The 23,453-nt window shown below is 43.4% G+C and overlaps 2 protein-coding genes across 2 annotated transcripts in view; both read right to left on the bottom strand.

The window, feature by feature from the left end:
* Nucleotides 1-126: 126 nt before the first annotated feature.
* On the bottom strand, nucleotides 127-23,273 carry LOC145850492 (uncharacterized). The gene is made up of 24 exons (XM_082968620.1): nucleotides 23,176-23,273; nucleotides 15,619-16,937; nucleotides 14,388-14,507; nucleotides 9,374-9,412; nucleotides 9,213-9,266; nucleotides 8,932-8,985; nucleotides 8,656-8,763; nucleotides 8,441-8,494; nucleotides 7,748-7,801; nucleotides 7,346-7,390; nucleotides 7,154-7,207; nucleotides 6,907-6,951; nucleotides 6,677-6,730; nucleotides 5,286-5,330; nucleotides 5,130-5,183; nucleotides 2,830-2,874; nucleotides 2,602-2,655; nucleotides 1,918-1,962; nucleotides 1,752-1,805; nucleotides 1,477-1,584; nucleotides 1,198-1,251; nucleotides 839-892; nucleotides 482-526; nucleotides 127-332 (listed from the first exon to the last, which is right to left on the bottom strand). Exons 2-24 carry the CDS (start codon nucleotides 15,688-15,690, stop codon nucleotides 264-266), a joined length of 1,380 nt encoding a protein of 459 aa, XP_082824746.1. The 5' UTR covers nucleotides 15,691-16,937; nucleotides 23,176-23,273; the 3' UTR covers nucleotides 127-263.
* Nucleotides 19,585-23,453, bottom strand: part of LOC145863930 (uncharacterized) — a 35,961-nt gene continuing 32,092 nt past the window's right edge. The window contains exon 6 of the mRNA XM_082968381.1: nucleotides 19,585-20,049. Coding sequence (XP_082824507.1) covers nucleotides 19,585-20,049 — 465 coding nt within the window. The remainder of the gene's footprint in view (nucleotides 20,050-23,453) is intronic.

The raw sequence follows: 23,453 nt of genomic DNA, 5'->3' as shown, positions 1-23,453 counted from the left end.
TCTATCTATCTATCTATCTATCTATCTATCTATCTATCTATCTATCTATCTATCTATCTATCTATCTATCTATCTATCTATCTATCTATCTATCTATCTATCTATCTATCTATCTGTACACAGAACTTATCCTGAAACCTACTTATCAATAATGATTGAAATAGTTGGGTTAGTACCTGTTCAAGGAACTGCATTGACAATGCACAGTAGACAATAAGGAGTCAGTAGAAAATCCTAATAAGTGATATTAAAAAAATTAAAAGTTATAAAATGGGAACCTGTGTACCAGGCTTTCCTTCTGCACCCTCAGTCCCAATGAGGCCTCTAAAACCCTGCAACATAACGCACAGACATAGACACAAACACGTCTGGCATACATATCACACACAACAAGGACAGCTGATTGTTACTATAGCTACAGTATTCATCAAGGATTGTCTGTCAAGTAATATTCATATGAGAATGAATACTGTTCTCTTACCGGGATTCCAGGTATACCAAAAAGACCAGGCTGTCCAGTACGACCCTGGAAATAGAAGATATCAGAGGGAGAATGTGATTATTCCCCCAGTCCCAACAACATCTTCCAGCAGAGGGTATAGAAATGTATCTACAAAGATGATCTATTACAGCAGTGTTTCCCAACTCCACTCCTCCAGTACCCCACATTTCTGTTGTAGCCCCGAACAAGCATACCTCATTCAACTTGTCAACTAGTCATTGAGCCCTCAATGAGTAGAATCAGATTAGTTTATCCGGGGCTACAACTAAAATGTTTACTATTGGGGGGTACTTGAGGACTGGAGTTGGGAAACACTATATTTTAGGAGACAGTTACCCTGGGTCCTTTAGGTCCTGATTTCCCATTATGGCCTGGAGTTCCCCTGTGGCCCTTAGGTGGAAACAAAGAGAGACATTCAAAATTAAGATTATGAGTCTGTATTATGGCATGTGATACAAGAATATGGCATGACATAACTCTGTCAGTATTATATTGTATTGTATTGAAACTCGGGTTATAAGACTTTGACATCTTTGGGAAGCTGGCCATTCAATATTGGCTCATTGAATGCAGCTGCATGTAGACTAGAACAAAGGAGAGGTCTAACAGAAGAGCTCTAGTTGTTCCCTCAGGAAAAAAAAAGTAATTCTAGTTTGTTGTAATCACTCCACCAGACAGTGATAAACTCTGCTGACCTTTGACCCCTCCTTTCCAACCACTCCCTGGAGGCCGACCTCTCCGTCTTCACCCTGCATGGGAGAGAAAGGGATCAGAGCCTCTCTCATCAAAGGTTCAAATGAGCTGTGCCATTTCATAAACACAAACTACAGGTATCCAACATAATCCTTCATACATTTTAAAAGAATCATGTATCAGTATGTAACGGCAGAAGAGGTACAGTAGGAAGATGGGGAGAGTGTTATTAATGTATGTTAATAAAGGCTGTGAATAGCAGGTGTCACCCTGATGTTTACCGGAATGTCTTGGGGGCCAGCTTGACCTCTGACACCAGGAAGGCCTGAGAGGCCACTCTGACCCCTCTCACCCTGACGGCCTAGGATCCCTGACGCACCAACAGAACCCTGAGGGAAAAAAATACTAACGGTATCAGAACACCATATGATATGAAGGTTTTCATAAACATTTTCTTTTTTACGAGATCTTCATGAACATGACCTTTGTGATAGTCATGATTCTTGTACTACTGCATCCAAGAAAAGGCTTTCCAAACCCATAATCAAGTCTCTACCCTGTCTCCTTTGGGTCCAGCATCTCCTTTGTCTCCATCTAGTCCTCTGAAGCCCTATAGGAAAAGTCAGATCTGCTCAGATAGGATTCATAGAATAGAGCCTCACTCCTCTCTAAAAATGTCACTCCTGTTTAATAAACAAGATAATAATTATATACTATCTTACTGTGCCACCTGGAGCCCCCTTCAGACCTGGAATTTCAGCAGTCCCCTAAAAGACAGACAGATACATAGACAGAGAGAGGAGAGGAGGTAGAGAGACAGTGACGTGGATTTGTTTCACTCATTAAGTCACACAGATGCTTTAGATCCTCTACACTACAGTGTATCCCAGTGTATCTAGCTAGATCGGATGTCAGGCCCATTGTTTGGTGAGATTAAGTGGGGACCCTTTTACTATATACTATGTTAAGAGTAAATATAGGTATGCCCTCATCCCAATAAGGAAACCCCTGTAAAACAGATTGCCATATCCAAAATATGTTTTCCATTTCTGTTGTTTCAGAGCTTGAACTAAAACCAGGAGCTAAAACATGTGAGTAAAATACCAGCTGGCAGAGTTGTAGTCAGTTCTGAGATGCAAGACACATGGAGATTTGTGATTTTAAAGAACTTTATTGCTGCAGTGCGGCCATAAGTCAAACAACAAAGCTGGCGAATAAACCTTTTTTATTCTGATGACCCAGTTTTAAAACAGCTTTTATAATCAGTTTTCACGATAGTCTATATTGGCATGTTGATTATGACATGCAGAATGCTGTTTATGTTTTATCCCAAAACGTGTTTGCAGCCACATGTCTATCCAAATAAAAATGTAGAGTAATGTGCTGCTCATCCACAAAGAACTCACCATGGGCCCTTCAAGGCCTGGTAAACCCTTCATGCCCACTGGCCCCACTTCACCCTTTAAGGAATCAGAGATAGACAAACATAATCAAATAGACTAAACCAAGTCCTACCAGGTGCCATCAGCAAGTGTCTAGGGGATAGAGGCAGGGGTTGATTTATGACTGGGCCTATGTGGGTTTTGACAAGAGATTAATTTTATTAAACAGAAGATGAACGTGACTAAACTTACCATGTCACCTTTTTGACCTGGAAGACCATACCTCCCTGGATGTCCCTGACAACAAAATACATGAGAACATTCAATACTGTTTCAGCAAAATAAAATGTTGACGTATGATGAGGCTATATGCAAGTAGACCAGTTGTATGCATACACATTGTGTATGTCAGAGCCTGTTTATAAATAGTTCATAAAGTACATCTAAGTCATCAGACAGTATGATTGCAATAATGAACAATATAATTATAAGGCCTGTCCCAGGATCTGAACCACATGGTTATGAGGCCGTCTGGATATGGCTAATATTTCACTAGACTGAGACTAGCCAGGAGATGGATATTTTAAAAGTAGGTTTTCACATCTACACCACTGTCTTACTAGGCTTCAGGGAGAGCCCCATTGTCTGCCCTGCTTGCCAGGAGCCAGCGTTCGGTGTGCAGGAGCAGTCATTAGGACTAGACCATGCCAAAAACTAAACAGATAGCCCCAAACTCAACTGGACATTTACTGAGAGAATACCAGGAAAACAAGTAACCTCCTAGATCTACTGTAGCTGGCAGGAACATTGAGATTTCCACCAGTGCTATTATTGTATGAACTGAAAATGAGAATCTATAATCATATAATTTCACCTATTTTGCTGACACAGTATATCAAAACGCATAAGGATCAAGTGAATATTATAACCACAGAGCCTGTGTATTTGCTGTGCAAATTTGCTGGCATGTCTTACTTGCAGTGGCGGACTGGCCATCTGGAATTTCGGGCAAATGACAGATGGGCTGGTCCATTTTTAGTAGACCTGGGATTTTCCAGGGACCTCATAATACGATAATATCACGATACTTAGGTGCCGATACAATATGTATTGCGAAAAATATGTTGGCTCACTATTTATACTGAACAAAAATATAAACGCAACATGCAACAATTTTTTCTTTTTTTTTACTGAGTTATACTATAGTTCATATTTAGGAAATCAGTCAATTTAAATAAATTCATTAGTCCCTAATCTATGGATTTCACATGACTGGGAATACAAATGTGCATCTGTTGGTCCCAGATACATAAAAAAAAAGGTAGGGGCGTGGATCCGAAAACCAGTCAGTATCTGGTGTGACCACCATTTGCCACATGCAGCGTGACAGATCACCTTCACATAGAGTTGATCAGGCTGTTGACTGTGGCCTGTGGAATGTTGTCCCACTCCTCTTCAATGGCTGTGCAAAGTTGCTGAATATTGGTGGGAACTGGAACACGCTGTCATACACGTTGATCCAGAGCATCTCAAACATGCTGAAGGTGTGACATGCCATGGAAGAACTGGGACAATTTCAGCTTCTAGGAATTGTGTACAGACCCTTGTGACATGGGGCCGTGCATGAATATGCTGAAACATGAGATGATGAAGGCGGATAAATGGCACAACAATGGGCCTCAGAATCTTGTCACGGTATCTCTGTGCACTCAAACTGCCATTGATAAAGTGCAATTCTGTCCATGGTCTTTAGCTTATGCCTGCCCATTCCATAACCCCACCGCCACCATGGGGCACTCTGTTCACAATGTTGACATCAGCAAACCGCTCTCCCACACGATGCCATACATGTGGTCTGCAGTTGTGTGGCTGGTTGGACGTACTGCCAAATTCTCTAAAACTACATTGGAGGCGGCTTATGGTAGAGAAATTAACATTCAATTCTCAGGCAGCAACAGCTCTGGTGGACATTCCTGCAGTAAGCATGCCATTGCACGCTCCCTCAAAACTTGAGACATCTGTGGCATTGTGTTGTGATATAATATTCCACGCCTGTCAGGTGGATGGAATATCTTGGCAAAGGAGAAATGCTCACTAACAGGGATGTAAACACATGTGTGCACAAACTTTGAGAGAAATAAGCTTTTTGTGTGTGTGGAAAATGTCTGGGATCTTTTATTTCAGCTCATGAAACATGGGACCTACACTTTACATGTTGCGTTTATATTTGTGTTCTGTGCGTAAAGACAATGGAGAACAAGCTTTTGAATGAAAAATACAGGAGTTTTGGCGCAGGTACATCCGACAAGAGCTAGCTAACGCCACCTACAGAAGCAAATATATATTCAAATATTTTTTACAAATTGATACTTGGAGTCAAATATCAATATAATAACGTCCCAAAAAATATTGTGATATTATATATTTTCCCACCACAAATGTTTAGCTTAGTGGGACTTTATAACTAGTTTAGTTTTATTTTTTGCGCAAAATGATCATTATCTGTCTAATAATGTGGGCCTCAAGGACTAAAATTGTCCTCCCCTGCTTACTTGGATTCCTTGAAGTCCAGGAGAGCCTCTCTGTCCTGACAATCCTATGGGACCCTATGAGAAAAACAATACACAGAAGAATGACTGTTCAGTTTGAACAAATATCTGAAAGAAAAAAGGAAGTCTCAATGACAGAAATAAAACAAAGAGACATACTGGGGGCCCTTTACGGCCAACTGGTCCATCTGGCCCTGCTTCTCCCTGTGTGGAACACAGCAGAAGGACAAACCCTTACACAGGATGATGTTACTGTACATGGCTGTTTTTCATTAATTGTCAAATAAAATGAAATACCATGCAGTCTATGTCAATCAAAGTTGTTGTGACCACTGCGCTCAGGTGCGTCGACCAAAATGTAATAGAATTCCAAAATTGTGTAGCTGGTCCGCACTCTCCTGTTGCCAGACATTTTATGGAAGCGGGCCATAGAACTATGTATAGAAAAGGTTCGGGCTACACGTAGAGGTGGCAATATTGAAAGAACTTTCCTGCAGAGAGAGTCCTTTTGGAATTTCACATTACGCACACTATACCCAGGTGGACTTAATGTGGAGTTGGATTTGGTGGCTTTTTTGTGACTAGGCTGCTTGTTGCAGGGGGGTTCTGAACCTAGCTTCTACTGTTAATTCCTATTTTCCTGTAACTATTTATAGACATTGATGTTTTTCCAATGCATTAAAGAAAGTTACTTGTTCGATATTAGATTATGTATTGTATATTTAGATGCCTTATTGATGGGTGGCAGGTAGCCTAGTGGTTAGAGCGTTGGACTAGTAATTGAGAGGTTGCAAGATCGAATCCCCGAGCTGACAAGGTAAAAATCTGCCATTCTGCACCTGAATAAGGCAGTTAACCCACTGCTCCTAGGCTGTCATTGAAAATAAGAATTTGATTTTACTGGACTTGACTGGCAAAATAAGAAATGTGTGTCTGTTCCAGGAGAGCACATATGAATGCACCTGTTTGTCATTACCCTTAATGAGCTCACCTTAGGAGGATGACACTGTTGAAGGCTTTGGCCAAAATGTTTGTCTATCTACCCACTCCTGAATGAAATAAATACCAAATAGAAACCTTGAATCTCCTTTTTGAGTACAGACCAGCTGTAATGGGTGCGTGTTGGTGGCAGGGAAGTCAGGCGCAGGAGAATCGAACTTGGTATAAACGGAGTTGTTTAATCAGTGCTTCACAAAACTCCAAAACCAAAATTACTAAATAATAAAAAGTGGGTACAAAACCCGTCGCGCACCAACACATAATATACAATCAAACAATCTCCGACAAGGACATGAGGGGAAACAGAGGGTTAAATACACAACATGTAATTGATGGGATTGGAACCAGGTGTGAAGGAAGACAAGACAAAACCAATGGAAAATGAAAAATGGATCAGTGATGGCTAGAAGGTTGGTGACGTCGACCGCCGAACACCGCCTGCACAAGGAGAGGGACCGACTTCGGTGGAAGTCGTGACACCAGCTACACAATTTTGGTCTGTGCCAATCAATCATCAATCCACTGTGCATTGGTAAATACAGTATACTGACCCTTGAGCCGTTCACCCCCTGTGCTCCAATCATACCAGTCACACCTGGAGCCCCCTGTTTGGGCACATACAGTACATATGTGAATATGCAAACATAAAAAAACAACATCCATTGTTTTCCTGTGCAAGTGGTACGTCTGCACTGATTTGTCAAGTGTGTTCTGACTGCGGCAGTAAAGTAGGTAGATGTGATAGTAACCGTCAGAGCTTGCATGATACTCCTACACTCACCATTGGCCCAAGTGGACCTTGGGCGCCATCATACCCAGAATCACCCTGAAAAACAGAAGAGATAGGGACACCTGCATAAGTTGTTTTTTGTCCAGAGCAACAACAAACGTGTGTGCTGTTGAGGGTACTGGAGGACTGGAGCTGGAAACCACTGATCTAGAACACCTCACCATCAAATAGTGTGGCTGCATGGATTGTAACACAGTTGTGTTCCATTAGGATTATTGATTGTTATTCAAAGTCTTACCTGAGGCCCAAGTGGCCCTGAAAACCCTTGGACTCCTCTTTTACCAACCGGACCCTGAAATTAAAACAGTTATTGTATGATGCACAAGCTTAATAAACCACATCTGTATTACCCACAGTACAGTCAATGCATCAGCACTTATCAGCATTTGAGAGCTGAATTAGGGCCAGAGTATAAAAGTGTTCTACTCACAAGTAAGCCAACAGAACCTGGTTCCCCTGGCTCTCCTTTAGAACCCTGGAGAACATAGCAAGAAATATGTCTACACTTAGGGAAAACTACATTAATAAGCATAGGCTACAGACGATCATGATCGTGAAAAGTGAATTAATATATTTAATATAATATATACAATTATTCTAAGTATGCCTTTGATAGTGAAAGTGCAAAAAAACAGAAGCATGTTCCAAACAGGCTTGGATGAGTTGAAAAGAAACCAGGTCTGGTGTTGAGCAAAGCAGCCATTGATGTTTCCATCCACTAGAGGGCAGTGCAATAACACTTTGTGGACATGTGCAGAACAACATCAGCCTACTTCCACCTTGAGAATAAAAAAGGTTTAAAGAGTAGAAATGTTGATATTTAAAAAGTGACCTTCTCTCCAGTCTTCCCTCTGTCTCCACATGGACCTGTCTCACCAGTGAAACCCTGTAGTTCAGTGAGGAGAGAGACACAGGAGACATGCCAGTGATGTTACTATAAACCAGGGCTCTCCAGCCCTGTTCCTGGAGAGCTACCATCCTATAGGGTTTCTCTGCAACCCTGATCTAGAACACCTAATTCTAATAATTATCTGGTTGATAAACTGAACCAGTTTAGTTACAACTCGGTTTGGAGTGAAAACCTACAAGAGGCCAGCTCTCCAGGAACAGGGTTGGAGACCCCTGCTATAAACCAACATGTATAACCATGGGGTTTGTGGTGTCCCCTAGTGCCACCAGCTGGTGTCTGGAGGCATGTTTGGATCCAGGCAGCTTCACACACAAATGTGGAATCGGTCATCATCATAACAGGAGAATAGAACACAGTAACTAACAGACTCTAGATGATGACGGCTTATTACTAGAGCCTGTCTGATGGTTTTCCAGGTTCTGTGGTCAGGAAAAGCTCCTGGACCTACAGTCATGCTGGTTGTTTCCACTGACTGGGTATAGTGTATGAACTGTGAGATCTGACCATAGGCACAGTTTGGAGAAGGGTGCTTGTTTGACAGCCACTTCCCTGCACTAATCTGACATTTTGCCATACAGACATGTAGTGTACTGTACCTTACACTGGTATTCTCACCTCATCTCCTCTCTCCCCTGGAGGAGCATTCTCTCCCTTATAGCCTGTAGGACCCTGAAATAGAAACCACCGCCATGCCATTACAGTCATAGAGGTCCATACTTTCTTTCTTGTTTCATTCTATTCAAATCTGGTCTTGTATGAGTTGATTTTACTCAGTTAAAATGTATAGATTGACTGTAAATAATGTATCATGTGAATGTCTTTGGTGTTACCTGAAGCCCAGGGAATCCCTGTGGCCCTGGCTGTCCATCCAGGCCATGCCCGCCATCTCTGCCCCAGGTCCCGCCTCGACCTGACACACCCTTCGGCCCAGGGTAACCCTGGCACAGACATAACACCAGGCATGATTCATACATTTAGCTGCTTAGAACAAAACCTCAGAGAAGACTAGGAGATCTCAGATGGTAGACAATACTGAGCCTTGAATGTACATTAACCACTAGGAGAACATTTGTATAACAAGTTGCTAGTTGTATTGTTAAGATTACCATGTCTCCCCTGTGTCCTGGCATTCCTCTGTGTCCAGGATCTCCAGGAATGCCCTGCAGAAAAAAATAAAAACCTGTTTTATTGTCACATACACAGGATAGGTGCAGTGAAACATCGACAGATTTTTCACCGGCTCAGGTATTCGAACCAGCGACCTTTCAGTTACTAGCCCAACGTCACCTACACTTGCATGAATGTCTTTGCATTGATAAGTTCATGCAAGGGCATATGACCATAGTTTATTTGTGATTAGTGTACAGTAAATGGATATATCACTCACTGGTAGGCCAGGTTTGCCCATTTCCCCTATCGGTCCAGTAGGTCCCGGTTCTGTCTGAGGATTTAATAGGAAGAGGTCCATCAGTAACACACTCAGGCACACACAGCATCTTTGATCCACTGTAGTGCAGTTGGCACACATGACTGAGTTGTGATACTTACAGGCCAGCCTGCACGCAGCAAATGGAAGAAGGATGATCGCTGGAAAAAACAAGCAGAGGTCATTGGCATAATATAGGACGGAGAGTAGTTACATCATGTGAACGAAACCTGTCTTACGACACTTCCCCATTTCTAGCTAACAACAGCGTGTTAAAACTATATTGTAATGCAGACTCTGCTGTCCTGTATATAATGGCAGGAACGGTACTGTAGTTATTTTCTTTACGGAGAACAGATGTGTTAAGCTCCAAGGTAGATTTGGGCTCATACAGGCTCTACTGCAACCCTATTACATTATATGGAATAAGTGCCAGATACTTCACCCAGATACTGCTGAGAGGGAAACACGCAACTGTTTGCTCAAGGTCAAATCTCAACCATAATTTCTTGTAACACTTACGGTCGTTACATTGAGATGCAGCCAAATGAAATAAGGGCAAAGTGTTGAGAGCCCCATGCAGTCTCCCTGCCTGCTCAGATGGTAGATAAGGGATGTGGCATTGGCACAGAGCATGCTGTCACTGTATGCTGTGGGCTGGGGAAGTTGGAGGCAACTGACTCCCACAGAATTACACATAGGGCCGCTGGTTATATGAAACCGCCTTGGCTGCCTCCGCTTGGGTAGTGTTTGTCTTGGCCCAGAGCTCCAGTTCAGGTTCTTCTCCCCAGGGCAGAAGGCTTGCCTTGCATGCCCAGTTAAGGTGAAGCTCAGAAAGGATGAGAGGCCTGGACCTCCCCTAAACCTGGGTCTCCACAGACTGGCCTAGCTACGCTGGAGGGTGAGTGGGGGGTTAATAGGCTGTCAGAGCCCCCAGTGTGCTCCCAGCGGCCAGCAACACTGTAGACCATTCACACAGCTCAGGGCCTTTAATCACTGGAGAGAGAGGGGAATCCAGAGCAGATGGGCTGACCGTTGCATCCTACTGCATCCTACTTTCAGTTACAATACTCCCTCCGCTGACACATCAAGCCTCATTACTGTAGTTAGCTACATCAGAGTGCTCCTGATGGAGCTGGAGACCTGTTTCAGTCTCATTCAGCTGTGGCCATCCAAACAGGCTTTAAGGCTGTAGCTAGAAAACACTGGGGGAAAGGACTAAACAAGCCAGCCCTGAAATAGAAGCAGGTTTTACCCCCAAAGGATCACAGAGGGCCTTGAGTCTATAAAAACCTGCCTAGGTTTACATTTTCATTACATATGGAAAAACATGCACTTGCCTAATCTAATCACACATCAAGATGTTTATGTGGGAGAAAAACACGACTCAAGAAAGTAAAGTTTGAATACAACGTATCCATTTGAATATGAGATACAGGTGGCTCTTGTGTATAAAATCCATACTAGTCTTGTGTATGTGTGTATGATTATAAGATACAACTTTTATGCTGTGTCACAAATTCATTGATCCTTAAAATATACTTCCAGTAAATTATCTGCCACGTTGATGCACTTACAAAATTGCAGCAATCAACTTTATTCAAGAAACAAAGCATTTAATTATTTTATGTAAATAATGTAATCAAACTGAACCTTGCGACTAAATATTGTATAGAAGATGTCAAATCTGGAGTGATAAATGTTGTAGGGAAATAACACAGAGCAAACATATCATCACCCACAAAAGCATTTCACTGTCAAATCCACACTATTCACACACTGAAAACCAAATGTTTAACAAAATAACAATTATTTGGTTTATTTGTGTGATCACGCTCTCCGTAGCTGATGTGAGCAAGACCTTTAAACAGGTCAACATTCACAAAGCCACAGGGTCAGATGGATTACCAGGACATGTACTCAAAGGGTGGCAGCGTAGCTTAGTGGTTAGAGTGTTGGACTAGTAACCGAAAGATTGCAAGATTGAATCCCTGAGCTGACAAGGTACAAATCTGCCGTTCTGCCCCTGAACAAGACAGTTAACCCACTAGGCTGTCATTGAAAATAAGAATTTGTTCTTAACTGACTTGCCTAGTTAAATAAAGGTTAAAAAAAACAGCATGTGCTGAAACTGGCAAGTGTATTCACATTTTCAACCTCTCCCTGGCCGAGTCTGTAATTTCAAACAGTCCCTATGCCCAAGAAAGCGAAGGTAACCTGCCTAAATGAATGATTACCGCCCCGTAGCACTCACGTCTGTAGCCATGAAGTGCTTTGAAAGTCTGGTCATGACTCACACCATCACCCTAGACCCACTCCAATTCACATACCAGATCCACAGATAATGCAATCTCAATTGCACTCCACGCTGCCCTTTCCCACCTGGACAAAAGGAACACCTATGTGAGAATGCTGTTCATTGACTACAGCTCAGCGTTCAACAGCATAGTGCCCACAAAGCTCATCACTAAACTAAGGACCCTGGGACTAAACACCTCCCTCTGTAACTGGATCCTGGTCTTCCTGATGGGCCGCCCCCAGGTGGTTGATGGGACTGAAGTGGAGCGGGTCGGTTGTTTCAAGTTCCTTGGTGTCCACATCACCAACAAACTATACTGGTCCAAACACACCAAGACAGTTGTGAAGAGGGCACGACAACACCTCCCCCCCCCCAGGAGACTGAAAAGATTTGGCATGGGTCCTCAGATCCTCAAAAAGTTCTACAGCTGCACCATCGAGAGCGTCTTGGCCGGTTGCATCACCGCCTGGTATGGCAACTGCTCGGCATCTGACCGTAAGGCGCTACAGAGGGTAGTGCAAACGGCCCAGTACATCACTGGGGCCAAGCTTCCTGACATCCAGGACCTATATAATAGGCGGTGTCAGAGGAAGGCCCAAAAAAATGTCAAAGACTCCATTCACCCCAGTCATAGACTGTTCTCTCTGCTACCGCACGGCAAGCGGTACCGGAGCGCCAAGTCTATGTCCAAAAGGCTCCTTAACAGCTTCTACCCCCAAGCCATAAGACTGCCCCCCCTCCTTTGTTTTCACACTGCTGCTACTCGCTGATTATTATCTATGCATAGTCACTTTACAAATTACCTCGACCAACCTGTAACCCTGCACATTGACTCAGTACTGGTACCCCCTGTATATAGCCTCGTTATTGTTATGTACACTGCTCAAAAAAATAAAGGGAACACTTAAACAACACAATGTAACTCCAAGTCAATCACACTTCTGTGAAATCAAACTGTCCACTTAGGAAGCAACACTGATTGACAATACATTTCACATGCTGTTGTGCAAATGGAATAGACAACAGGTGGAAATTATAGGCAATTAGCAAGACACCCCCAATAACGGAGTGGTTCTGCAGGTGGGGACCACAGACCACTTCTCAGTTCCTATGCTTCCTGGCTGATGTTTTGGTCACTTTTGAATGCTGGCGGTGCTTTCACTCTAGTGGTAGCATGAGACGGAGTCTACAACCCACACAAGTGGCTCAGGTAGTGCAGCTCATCCAGGATGGCACATCAATGCGAGCTGTGGCAAGAAGGTTTGCTGTGTCTGTCAGCGTAGTGTCCAGAGCATGGAGGAGCTACCAGGAGACAGGCCAGTACATCAGGAGACGTGGAGGAGGCCGTAGGAGGGCAACAACCCAGCAGCAGGACCGCTACCTCCGCCTTTGTGCAAGGAGGAGCAAGAGAAGCACTGCCAGAGCCCTGCAAAATGACCTCCAGCAGGCCACAAATGTGCATGTGTCTGCTCAAACGGTCAGAAACACTCCATGAGGGTGGTATGAGGGCCCGACGTCCACAGGTGGGGGTTGTGCTTACAGCCCAACACCGTGCAGGACGTTTGGCATTTGCCAGAGAACACCAAGATTGGCAAATTCGCCACTGGCGCCCTGTGCTCTTCACAGATGAAAGCAGGTTCACACTGAGCATGTGACAGACGTGACAGAGTCTGGAGAACGTCTGGAGAATGTTCTGCTGCCTGCAACATCCTCCAGCATGACCGGTTTGGCGGTGGGTCAGTCATGGTGTGGGGTGGCATTTCTTTGGGGGGCCGCACAGCCCTCCATGTGCTCGCCAAAGGTAGCCTGACTGCCATTAGGTACCGAAATGAGATCCTCAGACCCCTTGTGAGACCATATGCTGGTGCGGTTGGCCCTGGGTTCCTCCTAATGCAAGACAATGCTAGACCTCATGTGGCTGGAGTGTGTCAGCAGTTCCTGCAAGAGGAAGACATTGATGCTATGGACTGGCCCGCCCGTTCCCCAGACCTGAATCCAATTGAGCACATCTGGGACATCATGTCTTGCTCCATCCACCAACACCACTTTGCACCACAGACTGTCCAGGAGTTGGCGGATGCTTTAGTCCAGGTCTGGGAGGAGATCCCTCAGGAGACCATCCGCCACCTCATCAGGAGCATGCCCAGGCATTGTAGGGAGGTCATACAGGCACGTGGAGGCCACACACACTACTGAGCCTCATTTTGACTTGTTTTAAGGACATTACATCAAAGTTGGATCAGCCTGTAGTGTAGTTTTCCACTTTAATTTTGAGTGTGACTCCAAATCCAGACCTCCATGGGTTGATAAATTGGATTTCCATTGATTATTTTTGTGGGATTTTGTTGTCAGCACATTCAACTATGTAAACAAAGTATTTAATAAGATTATTTCTTTCATTCAGATCTAGGATGTGTTGTTTAAGTGTTCCCTTTATTTTTTTGAGCAGTATACATTTCTTGTGTTACTTTTTGATTGATTTTATTTTAAAATTTGCTTTAGTTTATTTAGTAAATATTTTCTTAACTCTATTTCTTGAACTGCATTGTTGGTTAAGGGCTTGTAAGTATGCATTTCACGGTAAGGTCCTACACCTGTTGTATCCGGCGCATGTGACAAATACAACTTGATTTGATTTGAACCAGGGCAGTGGGCGGCGGTGGCTGCTGCTCTACTGTATAGCCTCCAAAAGCATATCCAGGTGAACTGGGAGATCAAGTTATTCTTTGACAACACAGCACATACACAAAAACTGCATTGTTACATTAAGTTTTATAATACTCCCAGGCAGGCTGCTGTGATATGGGTGGACACTGGACAGACAGAACAGATCTCACCCTGAAGTCAGTCCAATCCTCCTGGGAGTTCCTCCACAGGTAAAGGGTGGGTAGGCCTGGAGGACCTGGGAGGCCTGTCTCACCTCTCCTGCCCTCCTGCCCTCTGACACCCTGAGATCCCTAGGAAAGCAGAGATAAGAGAGCAGTCTATGACAGTGAGTGATGGTCAACCAGGTGGAAAAAGTACCCAATTGTAATACTTGATCAAAAGTAAAGATATCTTAATAGATTATTACTCAAGTAAAAGTGAAAGTCACACAGTGAAATACTACTTGAGAAAAAGTATTTAAATAGTATTTGGTTTTAAATATACTTAAGTATCAAAAGTCAATGTAATTGCTAAACTATACTTAAGTATTGAAAGTAAACGTATAAATAATTTCAAATTCCTTATGTTAAACAAACCCGACGGCATCATTTTCTTTTATATATTTTTTATGGATAGCCAGGGGCACACGCCAACACTCAGACATAATTTACAAACAAAGCATTTGTGTTTAGTGAGTCCGCCAGATCAGAGGCAGTAGGGATGACCAGGGTGTTCTCTTGATAAGTGTGTGAATTGGACCATTTTCCTGTCCTGCTAGCCATGCAAAATGTAATGAGTACTTTTGGGTGTCAGGTAAAATGTATGGAGTAAAAAGTACATTATTTTCCTTAGGTAAGTAGTGAAGTAAAAGTAAAAGTTTTAAAATATATAAATAATAAAGTAATGTACAGACACCCCAAAAAACTACTTAAGTAGAACTTTAAAGTATTTTTACTTTAGTACTTTACACCACTGTGATCAACAAAGTACAAGTCCCAACAGGTACAGATGTAGCATCTTAATTTGATCACCCTGTTGCAGAACTGTTCTGCAATGCAGGAATGATAAAACTGTATTTGAGGTTTAAAAAGGCTTCTGAAGTTTGTAATTTCCACTTTGAAACTTTAGACGATTTTCCCTTACGAAAAACGTATCAACCCCTACAAAAATCTTAATTGATTATAATCCACATAATAATTCAAATTTCCTGTTGCTGCAGGATTATTTTACTGCTGTAGAAAATGGGCTGAAATTAAGATCCTTCATCTGTATAGAACCAACACACACACTGAAAAAACTCATTCACATACTGTACTTACCATAAAAATTACATCCATAAGTCATTTGGGGTTTACTCATCATTCAGCAGCATTACTGAAACATTTTCAAAACAATTATTTCACCAGTGATCTATTCCCTTACCATGTCTCCCTTGAACCCAATATAGCCTTCTTTGCCTGCACATCCCTGTAAACACGACAATGTGGTGAACATAGGGACAGATATTTACAGGAAGTTATAATAATACTGGAACAACAGGCAAAGATCACGGTTTGGCAATAGAACTTAAAGATGATGCAACAGTGGCAAAGTGTACATTTTGGTCTGCAGTAGCATATTACTGCCACATCTTTTTGAGATGTTTATTTTCTCTCCTGTAATTTTGTAGAATGCATATGAATCAGTCTGTGTCCATGTCATATGGGTATATTTAACCACAACGTTTGTACAGTATTTCCGTAACCTGTAATTATAAGCAATAAAAAATCAAAAGATTAAAGGGAGGTTTTTTTTGCATTACGTGAGCTGCAGTGGGGAATATTTGAATTCAAATTAAAGACAGTTATTAAACCACTGATGTTTTCATTTTCCAATAGAGACAAAGATATCATTGTTTTACAAGAAAACCATAGCTGAATAAACCCGTGAAGACATACAGTACTTCTCAGGAGGAACAAATGGATGACTATTCTCTATTCTAAGACACCCACTCATATGTCAGTTTATTCTGCTTCCTATCTCTGTAAAATCATGTGTTCAGAAAATCACTTTGGTTTTATGAAATCACTGACTTTGATTCTGTCTTTGATTCTAAGTCCTGGTGATATTTAAAGGATCTGAGTTTTGAAAACAAATATCTCTATGAGCATTTCTAACTCTAAAAACTGTCCCTAAGAGATTCTTACTTGTTCTCCTGGAGGGCCAACTGGCCCTGGAGGGCCACTCAGGAGCCTGTAAATCTTGTTGGCAGATCCGACTATGACATCACCCTCACTGGGTGCCACTGTCAGCAAGCCTGTGTGGTCAGAACCAGCCTGTCCGACCCCCTCACTGTTCCCCTGGCTCCTCTGTGTGAGAGAGCCACTACTAATTCTTCCCTGCTCCACTGCTGACCCCGCAGGAGGCAACAGGTTCACCTCCATGAGCACACTGGAGTCAGGGTGACCAGACTGGGATGGGCTCTTCTGGTCAGAGCCTTTCCTTTGGAAGCTGGGGGAGGGGCCGGGGGAGTCCAGGTCGATGATGTCATGTTGTGGTCTATCTTCTGCATCTGTGGTGATGTTCTCATCCAATGCAGTGACTGTATAGGGGGAATTGCTGCCACGGGCACCTGTATCCGTGTGGTGTCGGGTTAGGATAGAGGGGTCTGCCTCATCAACTCCCACAAACCCATTCCCTTGTTGTTGTAGGGTGGCTGCGTGCTGGGAGATAGGAGACTTGCCTTCTGGGAGGGAGGGATCCTACAAAGAGAGAAAGAGAAAACTATGGTTAATGGTTGCAGCCACATAACCAGATCCCTCTTATACAGAGTGTCTAGAATGATCACTCACCCACAACAGATACATCTCTAACAAACAGTTCCATCAAATGAACTACAACAAATGACTGAAACAGCTTTAAATAGGTAGACATTTCCACAATTACATGTTCCTTTTTTTCACCTCAACATAAAAGATGCATACAGATGTAGGAGCTTAATTTGATCACTCTTTTGTTGCTGAGATTTTTCCAGCAGAAAATGCAAACTTATACTGTATTTGAGTTTTAAAAAGGCTTCTAAAGTTTGTAATGACCATTATTTATAATCTACATAATAATTCACATTTCCTGTTGCTGCAGGATTATTTCTCTGCTGTAGTAAAGTGACTCAAATTAAGATCCTACATCTGTAATATAAAAACAGTACTCGTTATTTTTTACTATAAATAATGCTGTGCATCACTTACATAAGTATAAAAATTGGTTATTAAGTCTGAGCCTAATGACCATGAACTTCAAAGAGAAACTGGGATTACATTAGAGAGATAACTGCTCCCAGGTGAGTGGCAGAGCTTCAGTCCACCTCACACTGGCCTCTCCTATAGCAGACAATGGGCCTTTATCTGTAATAAGCTAGCATTGCCTCTCTCTCTCTCTCTCTCTCTCTCTCTCTCTCTCTCTCTCTCTCTCTCTCTCTCTCTCTCTCAGTGACATCTCTCTTAGATGAGCGGATACTTGATCTACCTGGGCCTGAAACTATTTGTCCAACTAATCTCCTCAACCTCCCTATAGCTCTGCCTTTCATCCCCAGGCTGAGCAGAATGAGAATGCTAGTGAGAGCCTTGCACACGTCAGGCACAATCTTACTTTAGGAGGTTTGATGCCGTATGGAAACACTAAGGGAAAATACATTGTTAACATCTGACAGAGAGACACTATACTTGTCCCACTGCCAGTGGCTGCAGCAGTGAGTGAGTGGGGTCTGGGGGTCTACGTCTGGGGGTCTGTGTCTGGGGTTCTGGGTCTGGGCTGGAGCTCTGCTCTACGGTGTGAACTGGAGGTGAGCATGTGGCCAGGGAATACAGTACTCTGTAGTCCAGACTCTTTGATCTCTGCAGTGGGCAATAATGGATCCCTGGTATTCATCTCAGCATAATACAGTTCATACTTTACAAAAAGTCAGAAATCATGCATGTATCTCTAAACACATCCTGCCAGTTAGACACACAAAGAATTAGAAATCCATCAAATACAATTAACTTTTCCAATAGTGCAAACAAACACAAAACACTGCTGACAGATAATTTGTGTAATAGCTCAACATATTTAACATATAAATGAAACATAAACTATCTAGCTATTTGTATGCTTCCTGAACAATGGTTGACTGATGAGATGAGTGCATCATTCCTGTATCATGTAGCAGTGAGGTTTGAATGGGGACTGCATTCTGCAGTCAGGAAATGGTTTCATTAGGGGGATGACGTGTAGCTGACAAGGTCATCGCTACGTGTCAGACTGGAAGATGTAAACAAAGACCATGTCACCCAGAGACTTTGGTATGACAGAGCACCATGTGAAAGATTCCTGAAGGAAGGTCAGCTCACTGGCACCCAGGCAGAGGGGAATCTGTATCCAACGGGCTGACCTAACAGTACATTATGATGGAGGACCATAAATCAAAGGCTTAGACACAGGTATGAGGATGATCTTCACCGGCCATGTGTCTAAAAATGCAGCTGGGCAAATACACTCCATCATCCCCAGCTTTATATAGTCATCAGAGATGTTACGAGGACGTGTCCTGTAGTAGAATTATTAGAGCGGGAAATGGGATATTTACAGATGAGTAAAAAGGGGGTGAACACATGATGTAATACAGGGAGGAGGTACAACAGTGGGGTCAAAATATGTCCCCGGTTCCTAGAATTAATAAGGTGCATGTATATTTGACGTTTCCCTTTGTTCTGTGAGTTTAATTTCTATACCGTGTCTTCTGTTGTTGTCACATTCTATTTTTAGGATAGATCACTACAGATTACAGAATTTCTGATGTTCTACAAGGCCATAAGAAAACCTTTGTTTATTAAGGGTGTACCCACATGTGCTGGCAATGAAGCACCTTGCTTCATATGGATCTGTTTAGAGGAGTCTCTGTCTTCTGGCTAAAGTATAATACCCCATGATGAACTAAATAACAGCAAAGAAAATCTTTTAAGGCAAAAACAAGCATGTCAATGTTTATCATAGACGTAGAGTAAACAAACCATGGGCTAATAACCAGGATGAACATATACACTGTGCTGCAGTACATCAACACAATCACAACAGTGGGATTCCTGAGCAGTTCTGTATTTATCACCTGGGGACAATAGTGTTACTGTAGTCAACACAGCAGCAAATGTGTTTGACATTAAAGTCTACAACCTGATCATCACAACTATGAACTAGTTAGTGAATTCTGCCTACAGTATCTAAATGGTCTGGTGGTTCCCTACCGTGTAAGATGCTCTCCATTGACCCTCCAAACACAATCCAAGGAGGAAAGAATCCAGCATTAAGCAGCCCAGTATCCAGGTAAAACACTGCATGGCTACAGTACATTACAATAGGAGAGCACCACTCCTACTACACCCCTCCTAGTCCACAGGAGTCCTCCCAGGCAGAGTATGCAGTGCTCTTTCCCAGTGCCTTCCCCATGAGCAGGAACACATAGACACACCCTGGGCTGAGCTCCCACTCCCAGTCTCCCACCCACAGCTCGGCTTGGCTGCCTGGGATGGGGTGTGGTGGGGTGTGGCGTGGCGGCTGGGTAGGGTGGCTTGGTGCGGTAGGGTGGTGTGGGATGGAGTGGGGTGGCATGGGTGGGTGGGTGGGGTGTGGTGGTGTGGTTGTGGCTGGGATGAGATGGGATGGGGGGCTAGGTGGGTGAGGTGTGGTGGGATGAGATGGGGTGGGGGGCTGGGTGGGGTGGAGTGTGGTGGGATGAGGTGTGGTGGTGTGGGATGAGATGTGGTGGTGTTGGGAGGCTGGGCGCGGTATGATGGGGTGTGGTGGGATGGGGTGGTGTGGGGTGGCTGGCTGGCTGGCTGGCTGGGTGGGTGGGTGGTTGGGGTGGGGTGTGGTGGGATGAGGTGTGGTGGTGTGGGGTGTTGTGGTGGTGTGGGGTAGCTAGGTGGGTGGGATGAGATGTGGTGGTGTTGGGGGGCTGGCTGGCTGGGTGGGTGGGTGGTTGGGGTGGGGTGTGGTGGGATGGGGTGGCTGGGTGGGTGGGGTAGAATGGGATGGGGTGTGGTGGGATGGGGTGGGTGGGTGGGGTGGTGGGGTGGCTGGGTGGTTGGGTGGGATGAGGTGTGGTGGTGTGGGGTGTTGTGGTGTTGTGGGGTGGGATGGGGTGGGGTGGCTGGGGTAGGATGGGGGTGGGGTGGGGTGGGTGTTGTGGGATTGGTGGGGGTAGGGTGGGATGGGGTGGCTGGGTGGGTGGGGTGTGGTGGTGTGGGGTGTGCTGGGATAGGGTGTGCCAGGCTAAGCCAGGGGACAAGAGGATGGATGACCATCACCTCATCACTCTATCTTGGCTGCTGAGGCCCAGGTGGATCTTAGGACTTCCACCACTAGACTTCCTGTACTAAGTGACATGAATGTATGCACTAATGTTGTATGATTAAAGATACCAAGCTGTAAATGAGATAACTTGGTGGTAAAATAGAAAGGATTACACACATACTGTAGCTGGTAAAGATACTTCAGAGCTGTTGAAATGGCACAGAGAGGCCACAGAGACAGATGTAATATATAAAAAAACCACAGCTATGATCAGCTAATGATCTGACAGAGGCTAATTTGATTAAATAAAATGATTCATCTGGAGACCTACAGCATTCAGAATCAAAGCAGCAGTGACCACAAGGAGGGATTATGGGTATTAATGAGAAACCATGGCAATAGCATAAACCAAATATGTTTTACTTAAGAGTGGGAAAAATCTCTTGAGGTTTCCCCATTTTCACTAGACTGGAGACATAAGAGGAAAATCCCTTAGCAAATGAACTTGCATCAGTCCCATCACCAATCTACACAGGCTTGTTAACTGCTCCCAGAGCCTCTGTCTATGGAATAAGCTGCTGTCTACACTTACCACATCGAGGCCAGGCCGCAGTATATGACATGTGGTTTCTATTAAAACATAAGGTGAGAGAACACATTTTTGTCATGTACATTTTAGCAAGCGTGTGAATAGAGATGGGAGACAATAGGCTAGTTATAAAGCAACCCTTTTTTCAGCGCCTCCCTCTCTTCTCATATATTTTTTTATTTGGCTAACTAAATTATAGCCCAGTGAATATGATTACAAGTTTCAGTGGTCTGAGGTCAAAGTCGCAGATGATAGACTAGGACTGCAAATGTGGACGAGAGATGAGAACACAGAGCTGTGTGATACAGTACCAGCTCAGAACAGAACTCCCACAAGCCTGGGCCATAATTACTCTGCTCACTAGTGAGGTACAGTAGCTTGGCAACCATGAGTCATGACTGCTTCTTTCTTGTTCCTCCCTTTTGCCATTTCAATTATGTGACTTACAGTATAAGCTACCATAGGTGGATGCATGCAGTACAGCGACAAACCTGTGGATGAATGTCCCAATCTCATATGCTGATAAATGGCAGAACAGTCAAGAAATGTTATTTGGAACCTGCTACTTGGGATACAATGTAATAAAACACCACATAAGGTTGTTAGTCATGAGGTTGTGGTTTGGGTGAAATAGTTGGCAAGTTGTAAATGGTATTGCTCTTGGGCTGATGTCTGATCTAGATTTTGCCTTGACTTGTGCTAAATGGTCCTTGCAAGCTCACCTTTTATTCTATTGCCCTTTGTAAAGTAATCCTCTAATGGTGGTCCATTAGCAGGTTAACCTATGTATTAGTGACAGTATGGACATTGGATCAACAGCCCACTCACTTTCACTTTCAGCACAGAGGTTGTAAGGTAATGGATAATGGAAATAGACCTTATCTGATCCTGAGATTCAGTACTTGTGAATTATGATCCAGAGGCTCTTCGGCACCTTCTGTGGCCCATATCGCTCATCTTAAAAGGAAAGAGTGAGTACACATCCTGTGGGTGTATTATGGGGGTCAGACAAGAAAAATGTTGTGTCATTTGACCTCTCAACAAGTGAAGTGGAGCCCACAAGGCCGACTGCAAGTCTTAACACTTTGAGTTGAAGATACAACTCAGTACTTCCCCCCATTTAGTGGTTGACTGATGATCTAAGACAGGTATGGACTGGTGAAACTATCATTGTTATACTAAAGGTATGTTACTCTGTGCATTTGAGGACTCTCAGCAAGCAAGGCCAGTTCAAGAAAACAGTGAAAACCCTTAATGCACTTCTCAAACATCCTGTGTACGTAAAACAGATTAACAAAGACCATGTAAACAGAGCATCATCAAGTCTAGAACTGCCACGGACAACCAGATTTCAATAAAGCAAAGAAATGTCAACTTGAACATAACGATAATAAGGAAAACGTCTTGTCCAATGTTTAAATAATAAGTATACACTGCTAATACTGAAGTATACACCTGGTCTTTTTAAGCCTATAGTAAAGAGCCTGCGCGGTGGGTAATGACCTTTGAGGACAGCTGGTAAAAGTACTCTGGATGTATTTGTGAGCTGCAGTCTAGTGTGTGAGACTCAGGGCCAGGGCAGCCCCTTATCCCTCCCTGATGGGGCATTTGTCAAAGCCAGCGCTGCTTTCAGCACACACACACTGCTCTGAAGTGGCCGGCGCTGAACCAGGCTTGTTCCCAGTACTCTAATGAATCACAGCCTTCCCCATTAGGAAAATAAAACTAGGGGTTTATGGGGACAAATGAGAAATCAGTGGAATTTCCTCACCTCACCTCCATCAATGATACACTTCCCAGATTGTTCAGGCAATATCTCTAACCAACCACTACATCTGTCACTTATTTGCCTTTTATTGTGTCATAAGCATAGATTACTAGAACTGTTACTACTGGTACACTAGAAGCCTGTACAAAGCACATGTGAGGACTCATTATCCCCTAATGCACTATCATTCAAAAGAGATTAAAGACTTTAAAACCAGGCTAATCAGTGGCTTTTGTCTAAATTGGGCTGACTCACATGGCTTTACATCAACTACTGTACATGACAATGGAATTAACTCCCTATCAAAGGTACTCACCATGACAGCATCCCCTTTATCTGTGGAACTCTCTCTGGAACTCCCTGTACTGTTTGTCAAGTCATCTAGCAGGTCACCAGAGGACAACTCGGCATTCTAAAATATTAAGAAATTAAAAATTAAAAGGCAGTAGATGTAAAAGAATAGATCTAAATGGCATACTGTATAATAAATTGTCTCGTTTTTAATCCCAGTATAAATTACATACATATTGTCTTAATTTTTTATGAAATATAATAATAAAATATCTTGATATTTCAGAGAGGACTGCAAAGTTC

This window comes from Salmo salar, chromosome 24 (genome assembly GCF_965601325.2).
Source record: "Salmo salar chromosome 24, fSalSal1, whole genome shotgun sequence".
NCBI classification, from domain to species: domain Eukaryota; kingdom Metazoa; phylum Chordata; class Actinopteri; order Salmoniformes; family Salmonidae; genus Salmo; species Salmo salar.
Note: the sequence above shows the minus strand (reverse complement) of the source record. Positions and strands in the feature narration are given on the sequence as shown.

Coding starts and splice junctions, on each gene's coding strand:
- LOC145850492 (XM_082968620.1), bottom strand. CDS start 15,690: ATGTTCACCACATTGTCGTGTTTACAGGGATGTGCAGGCAAAGAAGGC. Junction 7,391..7,747: donor GAGGGAAGACTGGAGAGAAG/GTCACTTTTTAA, acceptor TATGTTCTCCAG/GGTTCTAAAGGAGAGCCAGG. Junction 5,331..6,676: donor AGGGGGTGAACGGCTCAAGG/GTCAGTATACTG, acceptor TGTTCCACACAG/GGAGAAGCAGGGCCAGATGG.